Consider the following 20180-nt stretch of genomic DNA (forward strand, 5'->3'; position numbering starts at 1 on the left):
CTATCTGTCATCTCGCTGCACACCATCACCTCCCCTTGCGTAGTCTCTCTGCACACCATCACCTCCCCCTGCGTCGTCTCTCTGCACACCATCACCTCCCCCTGCGTCGTCTCTCTGCACACCGTCACCTCCCCCTGCTCACCATCACCTCCCCCTGCGTCGTCTCACCCATCATTCTATGGGTGGTATCCAGTTACCCACTGTCAGTGACCGCTGGTGTAATTTTATATCTGGGGGCTATCCAATTAGCCCCGATGCCGGCACTAATCAGGGATTATGCTTCAGGTGCCTCAGTCATCCGAAGCATAATCCGCGATAAGTGTCCTGCCGGAGCTGCGATAACACATGATGTTGGGGACTTATCCCTGTTGCGCTGTATTATCGCATGATCGCGGGTCCAATTTCAGCGATAAAATTGGCCTGTAATTGAATACCATGATAATGACCATTGGTCATTAATCGCGATAACCGGCTGTTTTTATCAGCCGAAACGTCATCGTGGCTAATTGGATACCCACCTATATCTCTGTGTTCCTTCCCCACCTTCACTCTCTGCTTCACTGTGCCCTCCCACCCCTTATTCTATGCCTCCATGTGTATCCCTGCTCCCCCTTCTTTCTTTGTCTCTCTCTGACCCCACCCCCTTATTCTATGCCTCCTTGTGTGTGTCCCCACCCCCATCTTTTTTTGCCTCTCTGTGATATCCCCCCCCCCCCCCCCCCCCCCACCTCATTCTATGCCTCTCTTTGTGAATACCTTCCCCAGGGGTGTATCTAGGGGTCCGAGCGCAAAGGTACCTTGTGTCTCCCCTCTTCCCCCTCACCGCTCAGCTTCAACAGAGATCCGGCGGCGACGATGAGTATTGGTGGCAGACAGAAGCTCAGGGAGCGTGACGCTGGCATCGCAGTCACGCTCCCAGCAGCAGCCCTAGCAAGGAGGGAGACTAGCAGCTGCTGCTGCTTCTGCAGTAACGCCGCCGAGCACCACGGCGGGACTTGCTCAGTGGCTGCGGGTGGGTGGTGCGGTAGCGGGTGCGAGCGGCTGCAGTCAGGCGGGTGCGATGCCCTGATCGGCGCCCCCCTCAGCTGTGACCGCCACGGCGCCCAGGGCATGCACCCTGCTCGCCCTACCCTATTTATGCCTCTGATCTTGACCTTTTCATGTGTCGACCTGTCCTGTCAACAATATGTTCATGTCGACTATATCAATGTCAACCAATAGTGGTCGACCTAATGACTGTCGACCTTAACATGGTCGACCATCCAAACGGATTCCGTTGACCATGTGGTCCAGGACATCTGTGTACTTCATCCACCTGAAAATAGAAGGAAGGAGAAGGATGGGAAGAGGGAACCAGTTTATAAAATTGAACTTTCACAGAGTGAATGACGTCCCACCAACCACATCCCAAGGTCCATGACCTTCACCCATATCTGTCCAGTTTCCGGTGTAGATAGGGACATTAAGAGATGCACCTAATTGTCTCCCAACAAGCTACCAGACTGGGAAAAAACTACTGCCCAGGAACCAAGGCCTAGCAACTGAGAGACTACCTCGCTATTGTAAACGATGTGAATGAATGCTACCATCATATAGCTTACCCTCTCCCCCTTCCATACTGCCTCAGCCAGAATACAGGAGGCCTTATCGATTTTCTTTTGAACCACATGTTCTTCCTGGATGTTGGATACATGTAACTGTTGTTGTGTGCCTGCATCTTTAGTAACCATCTTCCCAGCTGTGTCCCCTATTTCATCAGGAATTGAAAAATAACTGGAGTTCGAAAACTCTTTGAGCAAGTGGTACACATCATGGTCTTATTACCCTCATGCAATAGTAATGGTATGGGAAGTGATAATGTTGATATTATCTTAAACCATAAAGCTATAACTTTAAACACACTTTTACCATGGAGCCGCTACAGGCGCTAAACTAAATATTCACTCTATATACCTTTTATGCTATTTGCGTAATGAGTCCCGTACTGTGTACGGACTCTGCGTACAAACGCTGCGCTGGGGGTACAAAGTAATCACTGGGTTCCGACACCACAGAGTAATATATCTGAAAGGAGGTTAACAATACAAATTATACACTACAATACAACAGAGTAAATGGCTACAGTCAATGTACATACGTGGGAATATTCGCATGCGCTTCCTGGTCCAGTCCTCCGCTAATCAGGTAGATAGCGCTGAGAGTCTTCTGACCGGCCAGGCAGCAACAGGCTTTTTTACAATACTTCCAAAAGCAATACAATGGATACTGTAATCCCTTTGTCCATTGGACACAGGGATGCATCTTTACAGTACAGGAGAGGTCATAGGTTGATTTAAAAAGGTGGGCGATGTCTTTCTCAACTGCTCTTGTGGGTGGTCTCCTCTGGATTCCCGCCGCATACATACTATACAGTAAATACAGTTTATATCTATATTCTGCTTCTACACATAACTATACACAGGAACATGCGATCTTCCTCAAACCAACACCGGAATGTTACCCTTAAAATACCCTACAGCTGGATACCAAACACCACCTTATAACCTTAGTCTGTCCCCTCCTATCATGCAAAGGTGAATCCCTTTGTCCTGGAATCATTTAAACTGTTGATACTTGCTGATGTGGTGCAGGGGGGCTATGTGTACAATGTGCACTATTTGGATTAAATATGTAATGTTTTGATAGCCCTCCATGCGTTCACAAACTCTGCCGTAAATACCCATACCACGCGCAGGACCGCGGGAGCGACCATACGCAAATTGCGGATATGTGCACGCACGACGGAACAAGTGCACGCGCAGTGGTCATGTGTGTGTATTTAATACGTGCTGTGTGTTCTGGAATATTTTTCGACTTTGACAGAAGGACCAGACGAGGAGCCAGCACATAACACCCTGACCCAACACTGCTTTTATAAGTGATCTTGTACTCAGATTTGTGCATGACCCTTTCCCTAATGCCAAAGAAATTATAATGAACCCAAACCTTCTCCTGGGCGGTATTTCTCCTTACCCTGCTCTCTCCCTCCTTCCCGGGCTACAAAATCTCTAGTTACTGCTCTACTTAGAAATAGTGTTTTGTTGCCTCTAAGTCATGAAGTCCCTGGTAAACAGGGCTGTTTGGAGCGATTTGAGGATAATTGTATGTGATAAGCAGGTATTTAGCACTTGTTAATAGAAGTTCGCCTTTGATATAGCCTTAGACTGAAACACAGGCCAGAACTATGTCTTGGCAAAGTAGGTCGCACATAATGGAAATAATTTTAAAGCACTTTTGTTGCGATCTTATGAACCAGCTCTGTAATCACACATAAGGCTTAAATACTGCTCTGGTTACTTCTTGAAAGTAACTTAATATAGATTAGATTATATGGGGTTCAGTAACATGTCCTCCTACCTCCAGATTGCTGCTCTGGGGACCAGCGGCTGTAGAGCATCACAAGACCCGAAAGAGTTTGGGGAAATCCCTTTGGCAGCAGCCAAGCATGGAGGAGATCCTCAGCTTGTTAGACAGAGAAAAGATGATGGAGACCATTCTAAACTTCCCCCTGCACCTCAAGCTGACCGCCGAGGTAAGGACTTGTTTGTATCACCTTTTATCGGCTTGGTTGTATGAATGTAGACTTCTGCACCACATGCGGCTTTCTTACGGTTTACTTCTGTGAGTCACTTGATTGATGGAACGACAAAAGCAGGCAAACAGAATACAATTATTAGCTGGCAGTCATCTGTTTACTATACAGCCACAGAGTCAAGATGGCCACCGCCTGCAATGATACCTGGGACTAAATGTGTGACTGAATGAAAGGCTGTGCACTGAACTCTAAAGACCACGTTATAATATTTGTGAGTTCAGCGTTTCGGAGGGAAACTGCTAATGTTTTTAAATGTATCGACTATATAGTACACTACAGATATGTCCTCATACATGTTTGCTGCAGATGCGTCAAACAGCCTCTATCAACACGCCAGGTTCCGAGAGACTCTACTAGCATCAGGAATTTCCCCCAAAAAAAATACATCTTTGTTGCAATGTACTGCGACGCACCAGAAGACTGTGCTGATATGCGACACTTAAATCTGTGTGCAACTGAAACTGTATACGAAGTGCTACAATGCAGCTGCTTTTTTCCAATACAAGTTCCATTGTGCTCTGTATACAGACTCAATCACACACAATATACAAGTGTCATCAAATTAATCGGCACAGTCTTCTGGTCCATCCTAGTCGCATTGCGCTGCGAGTAAGACACGTTTTCGGCAAAAAAAGACGCCCAACGTTAGCAAAGTTGCCGTGGTCTTGGCGGCTCACTAGCATCAGGAATTGCGTGCTGCATGGCGTATTGAGGCTGGATATATGAGGACACATCTGTATGTAAAATATAATACAGTAAGCATAATTCTTTTTAAAGTGCTGATCTCATGGGAGCTGCACTTGTGACCTTCTGTTGCTGTAGCCTGAGCTTCAACCGGTTGTGTCTCATGTTTATACAAATATGTCACAGTATTTGGTCACTGGGAGAGATGTACTAAGCCTTGAAAAGTGATACTTTATCACCGTGAAATGTATCAGTCAATCAGCTTTTAACTGCCATGTTACAGGCTGGATTTGAAAAATAGCATTTAGGAGCTTTGTTGGTTTGTTATTTTGGGGCAGATGTGTTAAGCCTGGAGACGTGATAAAGTGGAAGGTGATAACGCATCAGCTCCTAACTGTCAAGTTACAAGCTGGGTTTGGAAAATGACAGGAGCTGACTGGCTGATGCGTTATCACCTTCCACTTTATCACTTCACCAGGCTTAATAAATCTGTCCCAAATTACCACTGTGCAATTTATCACTTTTCAAGGCTTAGTATATCTGGACCAGGATAATACGCCGTTTAGGAAGGCACAATAAAATAGTATGAGCCCAGGGCTGGGTTAGGCTATTGGGGGCCCCTTCCAATAAAGTGGCCCATGCCTTGCACCCTGCCCCCCAGAATATCAGAGAGAATGATTGGCATTAGCGCTGCACAAGCGGTATCCCCACAGGACACCCTGTATGTAAGAAAATAATAATAAAATGGCAAACAAGGAACAAAATTTTATTTTTGCAGCCCGAAACAATGCCAAGCGCCGTTTTGTTTTTTAAAACCCGCGTGACGAAATTTGATTACGAAGTTGGTAAAAAAAAAACCCAAAACTATAAATGAGGATAATGGTCTTAGCATTGCTGTCTGACTTTTTCAGGGTCAGGATGAAAGTCTGTGAGGAAGTGTCTGAGTCATTTGGTGATTCAGCTGTCACTGGCGCATTATTTGGCATATTCCTATTTATATGGGAGCACATCACTAAGACCATTACTTTCCAGTGAGGCAGAGCAGCGTGGGCACTGGAGAAGTGACATAGATGCATGGCGCTGATAAGGGCTGATAGAAATACTGACCCAGTTTAGAGAAGTGAGTTTTTATTACTTTCATAACGTGACAGATTTGTAGTAATCCTTCCTCGCAGTAGCGTCACATTTTATATTAAATATACAATGCAGTCAGCGTTTCCGCCGTAGAGGGATTCCCACCTGCCTAGCCAGGGCTTTGTGCTCTATTTATTTTAAAGAGCAGAAAGATTAATTTGAAATAATATACAGGATCTGATGTTATTACCGTCCCCTGAGCCTCCGCTCCCCTCCCAGCCGCCACCGCTTCTGCTCTCCCAGAAGTGTGCATCTGCATAGTACCGTGGCTATGGCAGCCATGAAGCCCACCTCTGGATTTGGCATACTGGGGGGGTCCGCATCTCATTCAGGGTGGGATAAAAACTGTTTTGTGGACTTTGGTGGACATCCCTCACTCTAACCTAACGTGTAAGAGATTGACAATAGATTGATTGATAAATTCAATAGATTGACAGACTACTAATTGGTGCTGAATATTGCAAAGCAGTGCGTATATGGGGAATACTCCGCAAGCTCCAACATTCAGAGTCTATTAAGGAAGAAGTCTTTGCTTGAGTCACATCAGAGATAGATTAACCCAGAGAACTGTCCACATGACACTGTGTAAAGTGTATGAAGTGTATGGTTGCCACTATACTCCGTCGTAACAGATAACGCTTAACATTTTAGGCTGGCAAGAACGTTCTCTATGAAGACGGTGCAATACAAGATTTGAATAATGTGTATGACCCGTGCTTTCTGCTGCCTCTCTTCAGCGAACTACTCCGGCCAGGTACAGTACCGCCTTAATTACTGAGCCGCCATACAAACTTGTTAGGTATTGCAGATTTCAATGGATTTTCACCAGGATAACGTACAACCCATGGTGGTGGAGGATCCAAGGTGCCTCCTACCTCATTGTAGTTACTAGTTCCTAGCAGATCTGTACATTGGGTGGTCCTGACACACCCCTGGCCCCTCCTTTATAAAGGGGCCCTGTTATTTGCATGTCCTCTCCAGTGGTTGGTCAAGTTCCTGTGTGGTGGCTACCCACACCTTTAGCTTGGACCCCTACCACTGCATTCCCTGGTGGGCTCTTTATGCCCCAGTCCAACACCGGAGACAAGCTGTATAGACATTGTGTCATGTGCAGTCACATGTCTGTTGATATTTATACATGTACTATAACTACACTGAGAAGGGATGATGTGTCTTCTAATTTAGCATCCAACTAATTAAAAGTCAATGCAATCTGTAGTCTATATTTACCATTTTAGTATACACATGGGTGCACATCATAGCATAGGAGGGGTGTGATACAATATTCCAGCGTTCAGGATGCCAGCGGTTACATGACCGACCCCTGCATCCTGAACCCGTGAATCCCAACACGTTTGGGGGGTAAGTAACCTTTCCCCCTCCCCTAACCCTAAACCTCCTCTGGTGGCGGCTAGGGCTAACTCGGGGGGGGGGGGGGGGGGGGTTGTGGTAGGTCTAGTTTTGGAAGATTTTTTTTTAACTGAACTAAAAAAAAAAATTCTTCTTTAAACAGTTTACTTGAGTAAATACACTGATCAGTGACGTTTTATATTGTTTATTTGTGTGTTTACATTTTAATTACTTTCGGCTTATTTTTTATACAGTGAAAATAATGTTCCATTAGTGGCTCTACAGACCATTCTGGGATATGTAGTTCTACAACCACTGATGAGCCACATGTAGTCTACCTCTCTTCTAACCCAAAGCAGACACTTATTTAGCTTGTCCCATAGCCATAATGACCTCAGGCGTTATAAAACATTTTGGGGTAAATGCAATTGCGGTCGAATTCCCGAAATTGTCGAATTTCGGGTCATTTTCGCCCAAAAAAAAAATTCGCCTATGCAATTCAGTGCTTTCCGACCAAAAAACGGACTTTCAAAATTCGACTTTTTGAAATTCGAATTTTTGCAAATTCGACTTTTCTGCAATGATACAAGTGCTGCAATTCGACCAAAGCATATTCAATTCAAGTTTGGAAATTCGACAGCAGTGCTTTTAGACAGCAAATTCGTCATTTTCAATCCGCCACACTTTGGAGGGTGAAAACAATAAAAAAAAATTTAAACATGTTTTTTTTGGTGTTTTTTTTTTAGGAATAGCATATCTATTTATATTAGAAGGGATTAGGTACTTTTTTTTTTTTTTGGGGAGGCACAAATATTATTTATATATTTTTTAAAATATTTTTTTTTTATTTTTTATTGCTGGAACGGTAAAATCCTTAAAAAAAATGGCGTGGGGTCCCCCCTCCAAAGCATAACCAGCCTCGGGCTCTTCGAGCTGGTCCTGGTTCTAAAAATGCGGGGAAAAAATTGACAGGGGATCCTCCGTACTTTTAAAACCAGCACCGGGCTCTGCGCCTAGTGCTGGTGCCAAAAATACGGGGGACAAAACGAGCAGGGGTCCCCCGTATTTTTAACACCAGCATCGGGCTCCACTAGCTGGACAGATAATGCCACAGCCGGGGGTCACTTTTATGCCGTGCCCTGCGGCCGTGGCATTAAATATCCAACTAGTCACCCCTGGCCGGGGTACCCTGGGGGAGTGGGGACCCCTTCAATCAAGGGGTCGTCCCCCCCCAGCCACCCAAGGGCCAGGGGTGAAGCCCGAGGCTGTCACCCCCCATCCAATGGGCTGCGGATGAGGGGGCTGATAGCCTTTTGTGATAATAAAAAGATATTGTTTTTTCCAGTAGTACTACAAGTCCCAGCAAGCCTCCCCCGCAAGCTGGTACTTGGAGAACCACAAGTACCAGCATGCGGGAGAAAAACGGGCCCGCTGGTACCTGTAGTACTACTGGAAAAAAAATACCCAAATAAAAACAGGACACACACACCGTCGACAGTAAAACTTTATTTCATACGTCGACACACACATACTTACCTATGTTCACACGCCGACATCGGTCCTCTTCTCCATGTAGAATCCACGGATACCTGAAAAGAAAAGTTCAATATACTCACCTCAGCCATGGTCCAGAGATACATCCACGTACTTGGCAAAAAAACAAAGCGAACACCCGCTCCATGCCGGACTGAAAGGGGTCCCATGCTGACACATGAGACCCCTTTCCACGAATGAGACCTGTCAGTGACAGCTGTCACATAAAGGTCTCTAAAGCCAATCAGGAAGCGCAACTTCGTTGCGCTCACCTGATTGGCTGTGCGCTGTCTGAACTCAGACAGCGCATCGCACAGCTCCGTCCATTATATTCAATGGTGGGAACTTAGCGGCTAGCGGTGAGGTCACCCGCCGGTCAGCCGCTGACCGCGGGTTAACCCCCCCGCTACCCGCAAAGTTCCCACCATTGAAAGTAATGGAGCGGCTTTGCGATGCGCTGTCACAGCACAGACAGCGCACAGCCAATCAGGTGAGCGCCACGGAAGTAGCGCTTCCTGATTGGCTGAAGGGACTTCAGTGACAGGAGTCACGTGATGTCCCGGCATTCGGGAGAAAGGGGTCTGATGTGAAAGCATGGGACCCCTTTCTTAGTCCGGTGGATCGGTGTTCGTTTTTTTTTTTTGCCAAGTACGTGGATTATCTCTGGACCTGGATTTACCTCTGGACGCTGGAAGGTGAGTATAATTTTTTCACAGGTACCTCGGATCGTCGGAGACCGTGGCAGTCGGCGTGTCAACATAGGTAAGTATGTGTGTGTCGGTAGTGTGTAATAAAGTTTTACTATCAAGGTGTGTGTGTACTGTTTTTATTTGGGTATTTTTTTTCCAGTAGTACTACAGGTACCAGCGGGCCCGTTTTTCTCCCGCATGCTGGTACTTGTGGTTCTCCAAGTACCAGCTTGCGGGGGAGGCTTGCTGGGACTTGTAGTACTACTGGAAAAAACAATATCTTTTTATTATCACAAAAGGCTATCAGCCCCCCCATCCGCAGCCCATTGGATGGGGGGGGACAGCCTCGGGCTTCACCCCTGGCCCTTGGGTGGCTGGGGGGGGGGGGGACCCCTTGATTGAAGGGGTCCCCACTCCCCCAGGGTACCCCGGCCAGGGGTGACTAGTTGGATATTTAATGCCACGGCCGCAGGGCACGGCATAAAAGTGACCCCCGGCTGTGGCATTATCTGTCCAGCTAGTGGAGCCCGATGCTGGTGTTAAAAATACGGGGGACCCCTACTCTTTTTGTCCCCCGTATTTTTGGCACCAGCACCAGGCGCAGAGCCCGGTGCTGGTTTTAAAAATACGGGGGATCCCTGCCCAATTTTTCCCCTGCATTTTTAGAACCAGGACCAGCTCGAAGAGCCCGAGGCTGGTTATGCTTTGGAGGGGGGACCCCACGCCATTTTTTTTTCCGGGTTTTTCCCGTTTTTTAAAATTGCGGCAAAATCCGCCAAATCGGTCGATTTTCGCCCGCGATTCTGGCGAACCCGTTTTTCATTGAATATGGTGAATTCCGGCGGCCACCTGCCGGAATTCACCTGGCGAATTGAGTCGAATTAAAAAACGGCGAAAAATTGCCGCGATTCGCCGTGAATTGCATATACCCCTTTGTCTCTTGTTGTAAAAGATGTTTCTATGGGGAAAAAAAAGTGGGGAAGGTAAAAATAACAAAACGTGAAAAAAACAAAAACCCTTCTACAGTTATTTGTTATGGACACAACATGGCGTATCCTTGCATTCCTTTCATGTATGTTTTAAGAACCTTGAAACGCACGTCAGGCTATAATATAACTAACATTTATATGGCAGTCTGTAGATCTTTATCTAATATTTGTGTTCCAGTGTGATCAGCTCTGAGTAACTACAGATGTAGCCTTCTTCATTTTGCCGCCATACGTTATGAGAATCGTCAGCTTCTGTGCGTCTTGGCCAGCGCAGAAATTCCCCCCCCCCCCGACCCACATTGTTATGTGAATAAGATGCACAAGCAGACTTTGCAAATTAAAATGATATGCGGCATGCCTGTATTCTGGGTGTGACCGTGTCTGTATCTGCATACGAAATGCTGATACATTACTTAATCGCTCTACTATCACGTATTTAAAGTGCAGTTCCTGCGTGTTACATCTAAGAACGCGTATGCAGCCCAGAAAGTGAGTATCTGCATGCACTCTACTAGAGGTTTATGGCTGCTTCATGGGCACAGACAGAGTCTAAGACCATTAAAGAAATTTTATGGTCTATATACACGCTTCAGTAGTGGTGGAGTTTGGAAGTAATATAATGAGTGCAGTTATATTAAGCTTAGGTTCATTATTAGTTTATTTAGTTGAAGTAGATAAGGGGCCTACACTATGCAGAGACCTGCTTTGCATCACCCCACTGTGTATGCTCCACGGAGGAGATTACACACACATCTGGGTTCCTGGACTCTGGCACAGAAGCGCAGGCTGCCCTCCCTAAACTCAGCCCTCCCTAAACTCAGTTGTTACCGTTGCGCATGGATGGCCATCAATGATTTGAAATCATCGATGGTTTATGACCGATGTTGAATAATTTTACCATCGATGGCGGAGAACCATGTGGTTTTCCACCATCGATGGTGGGTAAGGAGCCGATGGTAATGTTTTTTTGTGTGTGTCTCCACAACACAAATAGTCTCTACTGCTGCCGCTGCCTGAGACTGCTTCGCTGAGTGAGGCAGTGTCGTCTTCAGAGAGTCACAGGCCAGCAGCAGCACCAGCAGACATTAGCTGCTCATCTCACCGAGCAGCCCCGCCCCTCCCCGTCCATTTTGTATCTTCACAGACAGTGAAGGTGGCTACTTGCGCCTTGCCCTGCCTATGTGGGCGTGTGCTATCAGCCTTCAGGGAGGAGTCAGACTGTCTCCTCCCTGCCTACTCCATGACCCATCGTGGCTGCACACTGAGACCAGCCAGAGCCATACGCCGGAGGAGCCGCGCATGTGCAGAGGAAACTTTTTGCTGGCTGACTTTCTCCAACAAAAGTCTCTTCTGCGCATGCACAGCTATTCGATAGCCGTAACCATCGATGGTATAGATTAACATAGTTTCTAACCATCGATGGTCACAACTAAAACATCCATCAATGGCAACCAGCGATGGGTGTGGCGCTGATGGCCATCCCTACCGATACGTTGTGGTCAGACATTTGACATCTTGGGGAGAACCAGAAGAGACAGGATGCAGGGAGGTGTGAGCCTATATACCCTGCAGGTGGTTCTGTCCTGACTGGAGGAGGGGTGGGTGAACTTCGTTGTGTATGCACCGTGGAAGAGTCAAGGAGACCGGTAATAGACTCCGGTTTATCCCAAAACCTTTGTATGACCAAGCTAAAGGATATACCGGAACGTCTCACCTCCCAAAGGATAAAGTGGTTTGGTAATTTTTTTCTGCTGCCTACTTTTTAAACATCTGCCCATGTCTGCTGGAGAATCCGTGTGACCTATGTGATGTTGGTTTGGAAGAGAATTGCTAGTTATGGTTTCACGTTCCCCCTCTGTTCTCTGCTCTCTGCAGCGGACCTCGGTCTGTCACATTTGTAAGCAATTATAGGGGAGATGTTCCTAGCAGTGAAAGGAGTGGAGAAGTCGCCCATGGCGGCCAATCAGCTGCTCTGTATAATTGTATAGTATGCAAATTATAAATATTAGTTCAATGCTGATTGGTTGCCATGTGCAACTTCTCCACTGGCTCACTTCTCCACTCTTATCACTGCTTACTACATCTCGCTGTAGGTCTTTGATCCAGTGAAGTGTAAGCTTAATAATCCTTTTTTCCTTCTACCATCCATCAGCACAATGTAATGCAATGAGTGGAACTATCCGATACCTATACTTGTACTTGTTGTTTATACTATACCCTTTCAAAGCTGCTTACGGACGTGGATATTTTTTATATATTGCGTTACTCTGCTTGGATGAGTAAATGTGGTGGTCTCTCAGCCAGGGGTGTGGCCAGCGTCACAACAAACCTAACTGACATGCTGTGCTTTCTGTTCGAAGCTGTTTGACTTTAATTAGGGAATGTGTTTGGTACTGGGAGGGAATAACCAGTTATAGTGGAAACATTAATATTTAGGGTTTAGTTGTTCTTTAAAGATAGAATTGTACATGTAGTGCCACAGCATTGCAGCCATGCCATACACCAGTGTACTGTGTGCCTCTAGCTACAGAAACCATGTCGTCCATAATCTGCCATGTAGTGCCCCCCATTCCTTTTGTTTGCATAACTTTAGCACCTCTTATCCTGATATACTGTGATCTACATCTGTGGTGTTTCACCCTCCTTTTAAATTGTGACACAAAAAACATATTCTGTATTATTTTTGAAGGACCGGTAAGCTATACCTTTATGGAGTTTTTGTGTTCCTTGTTAACTTGTAATATCCTTCTAATAGCCATGTATGCTTATTTCCTATGTTGTGTCAGTGATTGTGTCTGTCCATCCTCTATAGAGCTGGTTGTGGACTGCATGAAGTTTGTGGAAGTGAACGCGTTGGGGCTGACATTGGCTGCGCTTAGCAGTTACGATTACAGCATGCGAGCCGCCGCCAATCACGTCCTCGGATCCTTTGTCTCTCACATGGAGGGAGCTCGTTTCAGGCACAAGGATGAGGTGGGCACCAAGCATCATGAATAGCACTCCAGCCCTATCCCATCTACTGTACTTTATCGCTTTACTTTATCTTCAGTTTTCCTCATTTTAACGGTCGCCCTTTTCTTCCTCCTTCCATTGTTTCCCCATATCTCTTTTGCTAAACTTTTTCTGCCCTGATTTTTGTTTTAAATGAATCTTTCTCTTCCCATGTGAAGAAATAACGTGTACTTCTTATCTGCCACACCAGCTGCAGTATGTTCTAGACGTCCTGAAAAACGGAATCGGGCAGGAGAATTTCCGGCTGACGTTCTCATTGGCTCTGTATAGCGCTAGAGCTGTCCAGCAAATCCTCAGGCCAGGTAACGTCCCGTAACGCTATTCTTATTGTAAAGGGACTGCAGAGCACTACATATAGAGCTGACAAAAATGCTATCGCTACCAACCAAGGATACAATACGTATAATAATCACCGATTGCATCTGCCTGCAGTTAAAGATACGTGAGAGTAAGGTACTTGTAGATGATATTAGTATGTAGATACGGAAGACTCACATTCTGATCGAGCGAGATGCTTAATGCTGCAGAGTAACCCGGCACCTGACGCACAGAGGGGGGCTGTTTGACGCAACTTTAGCGACAGTGTATGAGTGCACATCTGTATGTATGCAGGCTAGCCCATCCGCATCTCGCCAGTCTCTCTGGGTCTCTAGGTTTTCAAAATGATTTTGAATTTTGACCGGTGTCTTAAGAAACGTTTACAACCTTTCCAAACTGAAGGAACGAGCACACACAGTCATGGAGAAGTGGAGACCTTGCCCAAAGCAACCAATCACCAATCTGTCATTTTAAAGGGTATGCTAAATAAATGACAGAAGATTATTGGTTGCCTTGGGCAACTTCTCCAACTTCTCTCCGAGGCTTGATGATACAGCTCCCCCAATGTTTGAATATAAGGGCGTACTACCTAAACGTTCTATATTCCACAAGTCTTGGCCCATAGGGTAACATTAGAGGGATATCAGTCTTGTCCGCTGTAAGTGCAGAAAGTTTCATATTGTTTCTTGTCTGTTGTTGAACAGAAGAACATATGTACATTAAGATAACCAAGTTCTTGCTGTCTCATGACTACTTGGACCTGAACAAAGTTCCTGACTTCTACAGACTGTTCTTCAGCTCTGACATAGAGGTAGGTGGATGCCCGGTCCTCTGTCTTTGTCTCATGCGGTAGACAGGTCAGCTTTATAGTGTAACGATGTCTTTATGTTGTATGTATGAACAGCACAAGACAGAGCGCAGGTGGATTCTCGCACTATTGGGTGATGGAATGAGGGACAAGTATTGCTACGAGCTGTACGATTACCAGAGGATTTTCATGGTCATTATGACGTTTTACAACAGTCCTCTGTGTGATGAAACACTGCAGGTAATAATATTGGCTTTTCTTCTTTCTGTCTCTAACACCATCTGATTCTTAGCTGTTTCCCTTTTGTTGGCCGGGTGTGTGCCAAATGGGCATCTCAGAATGCCCCATCATTCTTCTCTTTCCCGCAAAGCATTGGGCTTCCCAGGAAAATCTTCCGTTCCTGTTTATTTATTACTACTAACCAAGCAGAGTTTATATGCCGTAGCTTACTTTTTCATGTCATTCTTTTTTTTTTTTTTTTTGCGACTGCTAACATTTACAGTGTTGCAGTATATGTGTACCTTATTGGAAGCTTGGTCTCTGTCATGTGACTGGATAGAATTCCAGGTCTTTAGTAGAGCATGCAAACTCATAGGGATATAGGGGTCTATTTACTAAGCCATAGATGGAGATAAAGTACCAGCTATCAGCTCCTAACTACCATGTTACAGGCTGGGTTTGAAGAATGACAGGAGCTGATTGGCTGGTACTTAATCTCCATCTGCTTTATCTCCGTCCAAGGCTTAGTAAATAGACCTCATATATACTAGGGTGCTATGGGCAGCATCTCCACTTCTAAAAACCCACACTTTAGTAAATATACCCCATAGTAGGGGGCAGACGTATCAAACCTACTAAAGAGGACATGTAGAGAAGTTGCCCATAGCAACCAATCGGTTCTGGCTAGCATTTTATAGAATCTACTAGATGAATGATAGCTAGAAGCTGGGTGCTTCCATTTTGTAAGTTTCTCATAGGCAGGATGACATTGCTGTCACTGAGGGCCTATGCTGTGGACTAAAGGCCAGGTAACTAAAAATCTATTATGACTAGGCTTACCATGCTGTCCCTTTTAAACCGGGACACTCATGAACTACACAGGTTCTGGGGCTGGTTGACTTCAAGCCTGCATTTCAGTTGGTTTTAACCAGCCACAGAACCTGTGTAATTCATAAGTGTCCCAGTTTAAAGGGATAGTATGGTAAGCCTATTTACAGTATGACTCACCTGAGTGGATTCTGTGTTGTTGGCAGTGGATGGATTATAGATGACCATCGTATGAACGTTACATAAACACTTATGTTCTCTCTGTCTCCCTTCCTCTCTGCCCTTTCCTCTCTATCAAGACATGCCATATTACATGTACATGCTTAATTATAGCCCCTATTATGACTTGTGTCGTGATCCATCAGCCTCTCTATTAAGAACATTGAAAAGTTTTCCTGAGTGCAGTTAAGGTCATTGTGTCACTTTGCCTGTTACCTTTCCAGAATCAGATCATGGATATATTTATGAAAGCCTCAAAAGTTCCAAAAGCCGCTTATGAACTGATCCGAGACCACAGCCTGCTGACCTGGATACTGAATATCCTGGGCAAGTGGTAGGTAAAGCGTGGCATCCCCTCCGACCCCTTCCAGACCCAGCAATGTGGTGTAACCCAGCCATGTGCAGCGTCTCACATAACTGGTTCAGGGGAGGGAAGCGTTCTAGTGCAAATGTAGTTCTGTAAAGTGGGACGCTCATTGACATGTCATCCTATTGTCTGAGGTTTTGTAAAGTTTATACACCAAATGCACAAAGGTGATGTCTGAGTGACATATCAACACTTTATTTACATGATTTTTAATAAAAAAAGAAAATACATAGTTTTATCAAATTACTGATAATTTGTTTTATTTTGGTACCACCATATTCACAGAAAGCTATGTACCTAGGTTTCTAAACTGTACAAATAATTTCCGTGGCGTTATAAGGTCCTGACCCGTGGACAGAACGATACTGGAGCCATTGATCAGGCATTGATGCTCTGTTTTAGGAAATTGGTTTCTTCTTCTTTACTCCTTTCCAGGTATATTGACAATAAAGCACTGGGTAGTGTAATATCATTAATTAGTAACTTATGGTTTACTAACCTCGGAAAGAAAGAGAAGGCTAAATCCAGAGGCAGCCTGAGCCAGGAGGGAGCCACAGACCAAGAAAAGTTCCTTCCCCTCCATCTGGTGAATGAGTATCTTGGAATAGTGATGGCTCTACTCAGACACATCAGGTGAGACGCTCTCTACTTTTCATTGTGCTCACAAAGACTGTAAGACTTTCTATAGCTTGATAAGTGTTGGTGTTTGCAGTCAGGGAACATCAGGCGGTGCAGCCACCCGAGACCCCTTCTCCCCCTGATGCCCCCACTCTGCAGAGAACGGTAAAGAGTCTTCTTTGGAACGACACATGCTCGGAGCAGAGATTGGGGCCTGGGAGGCGATATTGGCTTCACCTGGCCCCTGCCCACATTTCACTAAGGGGCCCAGCAATGTTCAGTTCTGACCATACTTCTGTTTGGTTCAGGGCTGCTGATTAACAATGTAAATGTTCTGTATGGAGGTTGTTCAACTTTAAATGAATATCAAAATATGTCCTATTAAATAATCCCACTCCAAATTTTATTTTTCCCCCCGAATGTCCGTAGAAACTGAAAAACTGCGGTTCTCATACCAGGGGGCTGGTGCTCTTTGGCCAGACTCACAGTGGCTGCATCTATTGAATAGCGGTGGCCGGTGCTATTTGAGCACAATAGGGATGTCAAGAGAAACAAATGTTTTGGTGGCATTTTCTGATTAGAACCCTGAGACTGTGCTCTTTATGCATCAGTGACCTAGAACAGTGTGCGACGGTCTCTGCATTCTTCCTGTTCTTGCCACGTTACTTGTTATCTGTTGCTGGCGATGTAGGTAATTTCAGCCTCTGGCCATTACTAGCCTAATGACTGTTGTACTTTACTACTTGCTTTATTACAGGGCAAACTTAGATGGTGTCCTCTGTAACCAGTATTTCAGCACCTTCAGCTCCGTTCTGAGATACCGCACAAGGGTTTTGGAGGCATTTAAAGAAATGGGCCGGTTTGCCATTAATGAGCAGGTGTTTTCCAGCACGCAGGCACTGTTACTGCTGCAGAAGTGGAGTATTATTGAGAAGGACCTGGGCCTGCAGGAGAATCTGACTGCCTTGGCCAAGGAGCACAGAGTGAAAGAGCTTATAAGTAAGTGCGCAGGATTCTGTGTTCAAGTTTCTCTTTGCTGACCCGTGGGAGAAGCTTCTTAAGACACTCATTAACCTGATTTCAGGATCCTGTAAACACATTTCAGTTGGTTGCTAGGTAATGGCGGAGGACTTTATTCCTCTGCACACCATACTTCCTGTCCATCTCTCAGCGATGTCACTGAGGTGGGCTGCGTTCTCAAGCAGCAATAAATGGGTGCCTCAGCTGTATGTAGCTGAGGGGTATACGATAGGTGTTCATTATCCATTATGTGAGATGTAATTATCAGCTGGGACGCTGGTTTTGCACAGCGGAGAATATGGCTCATTGGCACAAACAGCCTCTACAGTTATTTAAGGCGCAACATATAAAACAGGATGAGGAGACTGGGAAACATGAGCGTGGGGGTTTACAGATATTATTTTTTTTTATTTTTTTTCCCCCTTTTCTGAAAAGATGAAATATGAGCTAAAAAAAAAGCCCATTTCTATTCTCAGTGGACCGATCAGGAGTGTGTTTTCCTGTCACTGCAGGAGACATCTTTACACTTCATTGAATCTTCAGTTCCTGCTGCAGTGTAAAGTGCTGGCTTTGTTTGTCCCTTCAATATCCTTAATTTATTTTAATTTTTTTACATTTGTGTACTTTTGTAGTTTTAAATCTAGTAATGGCCTCTCCTAATATCTAGTGTAGAATGATCTGATACTGGCTGTCTTGATTTGGGGTGCAGAGTGATCTAGTCCTGGCTGCCTTGATGTTGGGTGCATAGTGATCTGGTCCTGGCTGCCTAGACATAGTGTGCAGAGTGATCTACTCCTTGCTGTCTTGGTTTGTAGTATACTGTGATCTAGTACTGACTGCCTTGGTGTGTAGTCTACAGTGTGTATACAGGGTGTAGAGGGATCTAGTCCTCGATGCCATGTCTTGGGGTGCACATTGTAGGGTGTGTATATTACAAACCAAGAAAGCCAGGACTAGATCACTATGCATCCCACATCAAGGCTGCAGAGTGATCTAGTCCTTTCTTCCTTGAAGTGTGTTGCAGAGTGATCTAGTCCTGGCTGCCTTGGTGTGTACTATACAGTGTGTATACAGGGTTTAGTATGATCTAGTCCTGGATGCCTTGTCTTGGGGTACAGAGTATTCTAGTCCTGGTTGCCTTGGTAGGTACTATACAGTGATCTAGTCATGGCTGCCTTGGTGTGGGGTGTAGTGATCTAGTCCTGGCTGTCTTGATGTATGGTGCATAGTGATCTAGTCCTGGCTGCCTTGCTGTTTAGTATACAGTGATCTAGTCCTGTCTGCCTTGATGTATAGAGTGATCTAGTCCTGTCTGCCTTGGTTAATTGTTCTTTGTACAGTGGGCATTGTTGGTACAAATCCGTAAAGCTAATTTGTATATTACATGTACAGCGGATGGAACAGGTTGTGTTATTTGGTGTAAGCGGAGTTGTGTATACCTACACACCAGGAGATTGTTCAGGTCTAGGAGATACAAATTTGTAAAACAGACAATGATTTTCATTGTTTACAAATCTCTGCATCCACCTGTGAGACCACCAACACATCTTCCTAGTATGTATGCTACATGCTATCACCTTCTCTCATGAATCTGCTCTCCAGCCTCTGCACCGTGCATGCAGTCTTTGCTCTCTCCACCAACTCCCTGCTGAGCCCACTATTGCCTTTCCTTGGACAAATGCTGGGCCTTGCATTCGCCCATCCCCCAGAAACATAGAACTGCTGCTTCTAGAAGATCTCTCCTCCCAGCTTCCTGTGTTGCCTCCAGAACACGCTTTGTCCTGACTGCTGCGGATATTCAGTCCTTGTTCTGCCACCTCTTCTTCCGCCAAGCTGCACCGCAGCCACTTTAGCCACATATACCCGGTGTCCACAGTTACATAAAGCCCCCAGCTGGCCTTATTCTATGCTGTACCCCACTGCATCCTCCTCCAGTCCCTGCTGCTTACGAAGAACCAATTACATCTGCTCCATGCTCATTTCCCCTTCACTAGCCGCTATTTAATCTGGTCTCAGCTCCCGCTTTCTTTTCTGTGCCTGCACTGGTCTCGGGGCCACTGGTCTCCAGTCTCTCTGGCTCCTGAAACACCTAAGAATAGTCCTGCTAGTGTACCACGCCTAGTTCTTACTGCCTCCATCTTCCATTCTTGCTGTTCTTATGACTCCCCCTTCACACCCCATTTCACAAATGCAGAAAGATGTACTATAGCGGCACTTAACCTCTTGTCAATGGAGAAGCAGGGAGCAATAATGAGTTAACTTACTCCTCTGACGATTCCTGCCAGACCGACAGCGCCTCCGCCCTAGTCTTATCTCCCAGTTGGCCTGTCTACTCCTGCGTGAGCTCCCTCACGTGCAGCCAGAGGCACAGATGCCGACACAAGTTATTACACCATGCCGAGGTTTGTTGTATGTGTCACTTGGAGTATTTGGCACATACCACTCTTACATCTACCCCACGGTTTCATATTTACCCTGCTCCAGGTGATATACAGCTTCCTGCGCGTTCCTTACCCCATGCTCCTTCATATGTAGGGATTCCCATATTTTGTATATGAAAAATGGTGATACCCAGGTGATTTATGGTACGGTCTGGTTATAAAAGCAGGTCAAGCATGGCGTAGCAGTGTCTTATTAGCCATAGTGTAGCAGATGCTATAAATCAGGCATGTCCAACCTGCGGCCTTCCAGCTGTTGTGAAACTACATATCCCAGCATGTCCTGACACAGTTTTGCTGTCAGAGAATGCTAAAGCTGT

General features: G+C 45.6%; 1 protein-coding gene across 1 annotated transcript in view; it reads left to right on the top strand.

The window, feature by feature from the left end:
- URB1 (URB1 ribosome biogenesis homolog) overlaps nt 1-20180 on the top strand; it is a 219669-nt gene that overhangs the window by 194373 nt on the left and 5116 nt on the right. Inside the window, exons 29-37 of the mRNA XM_063956398.1 lie at nt 3403-3571; nt 6104-6206; nt 12826-12986; nt 13216-13327; nt 14048-14154; nt 14248-14391; nt 15642-15751; nt 16220-16417; nt 17160-17401. Coding sequence (XP_063812468.1) covers nt 3403-3571; nt 6104-6206; nt 12826-12986; nt 13216-13327; nt 14048-14154; nt 14248-14391; nt 15642-15751; nt 16220-16417; nt 17160-17401 — 1346 coding nt within the window. The remainder of the gene's footprint in view (nt 1-3402; nt 3572-6103; nt 6207-12825; nt 12987-13215; nt 13328-14047; nt 14155-14247; nt 14392-15641; nt 15752-16219; nt 16418-17159; nt 17402-20180) is intronic.

The sequence above is a fragment of the Pseudophryne corroboree genome, chromosome 2 (assembly GCF_028390025.1).
Source record: "Pseudophryne corroboree isolate aPseCor3 chromosome 2, aPseCor3.hap2, whole genome shotgun sequence".
NCBI lineage: Eukaryota > Metazoa > Chordata > Amphibia > Anura > Myobatrachidae > Pseudophryne > Pseudophryne corroboree.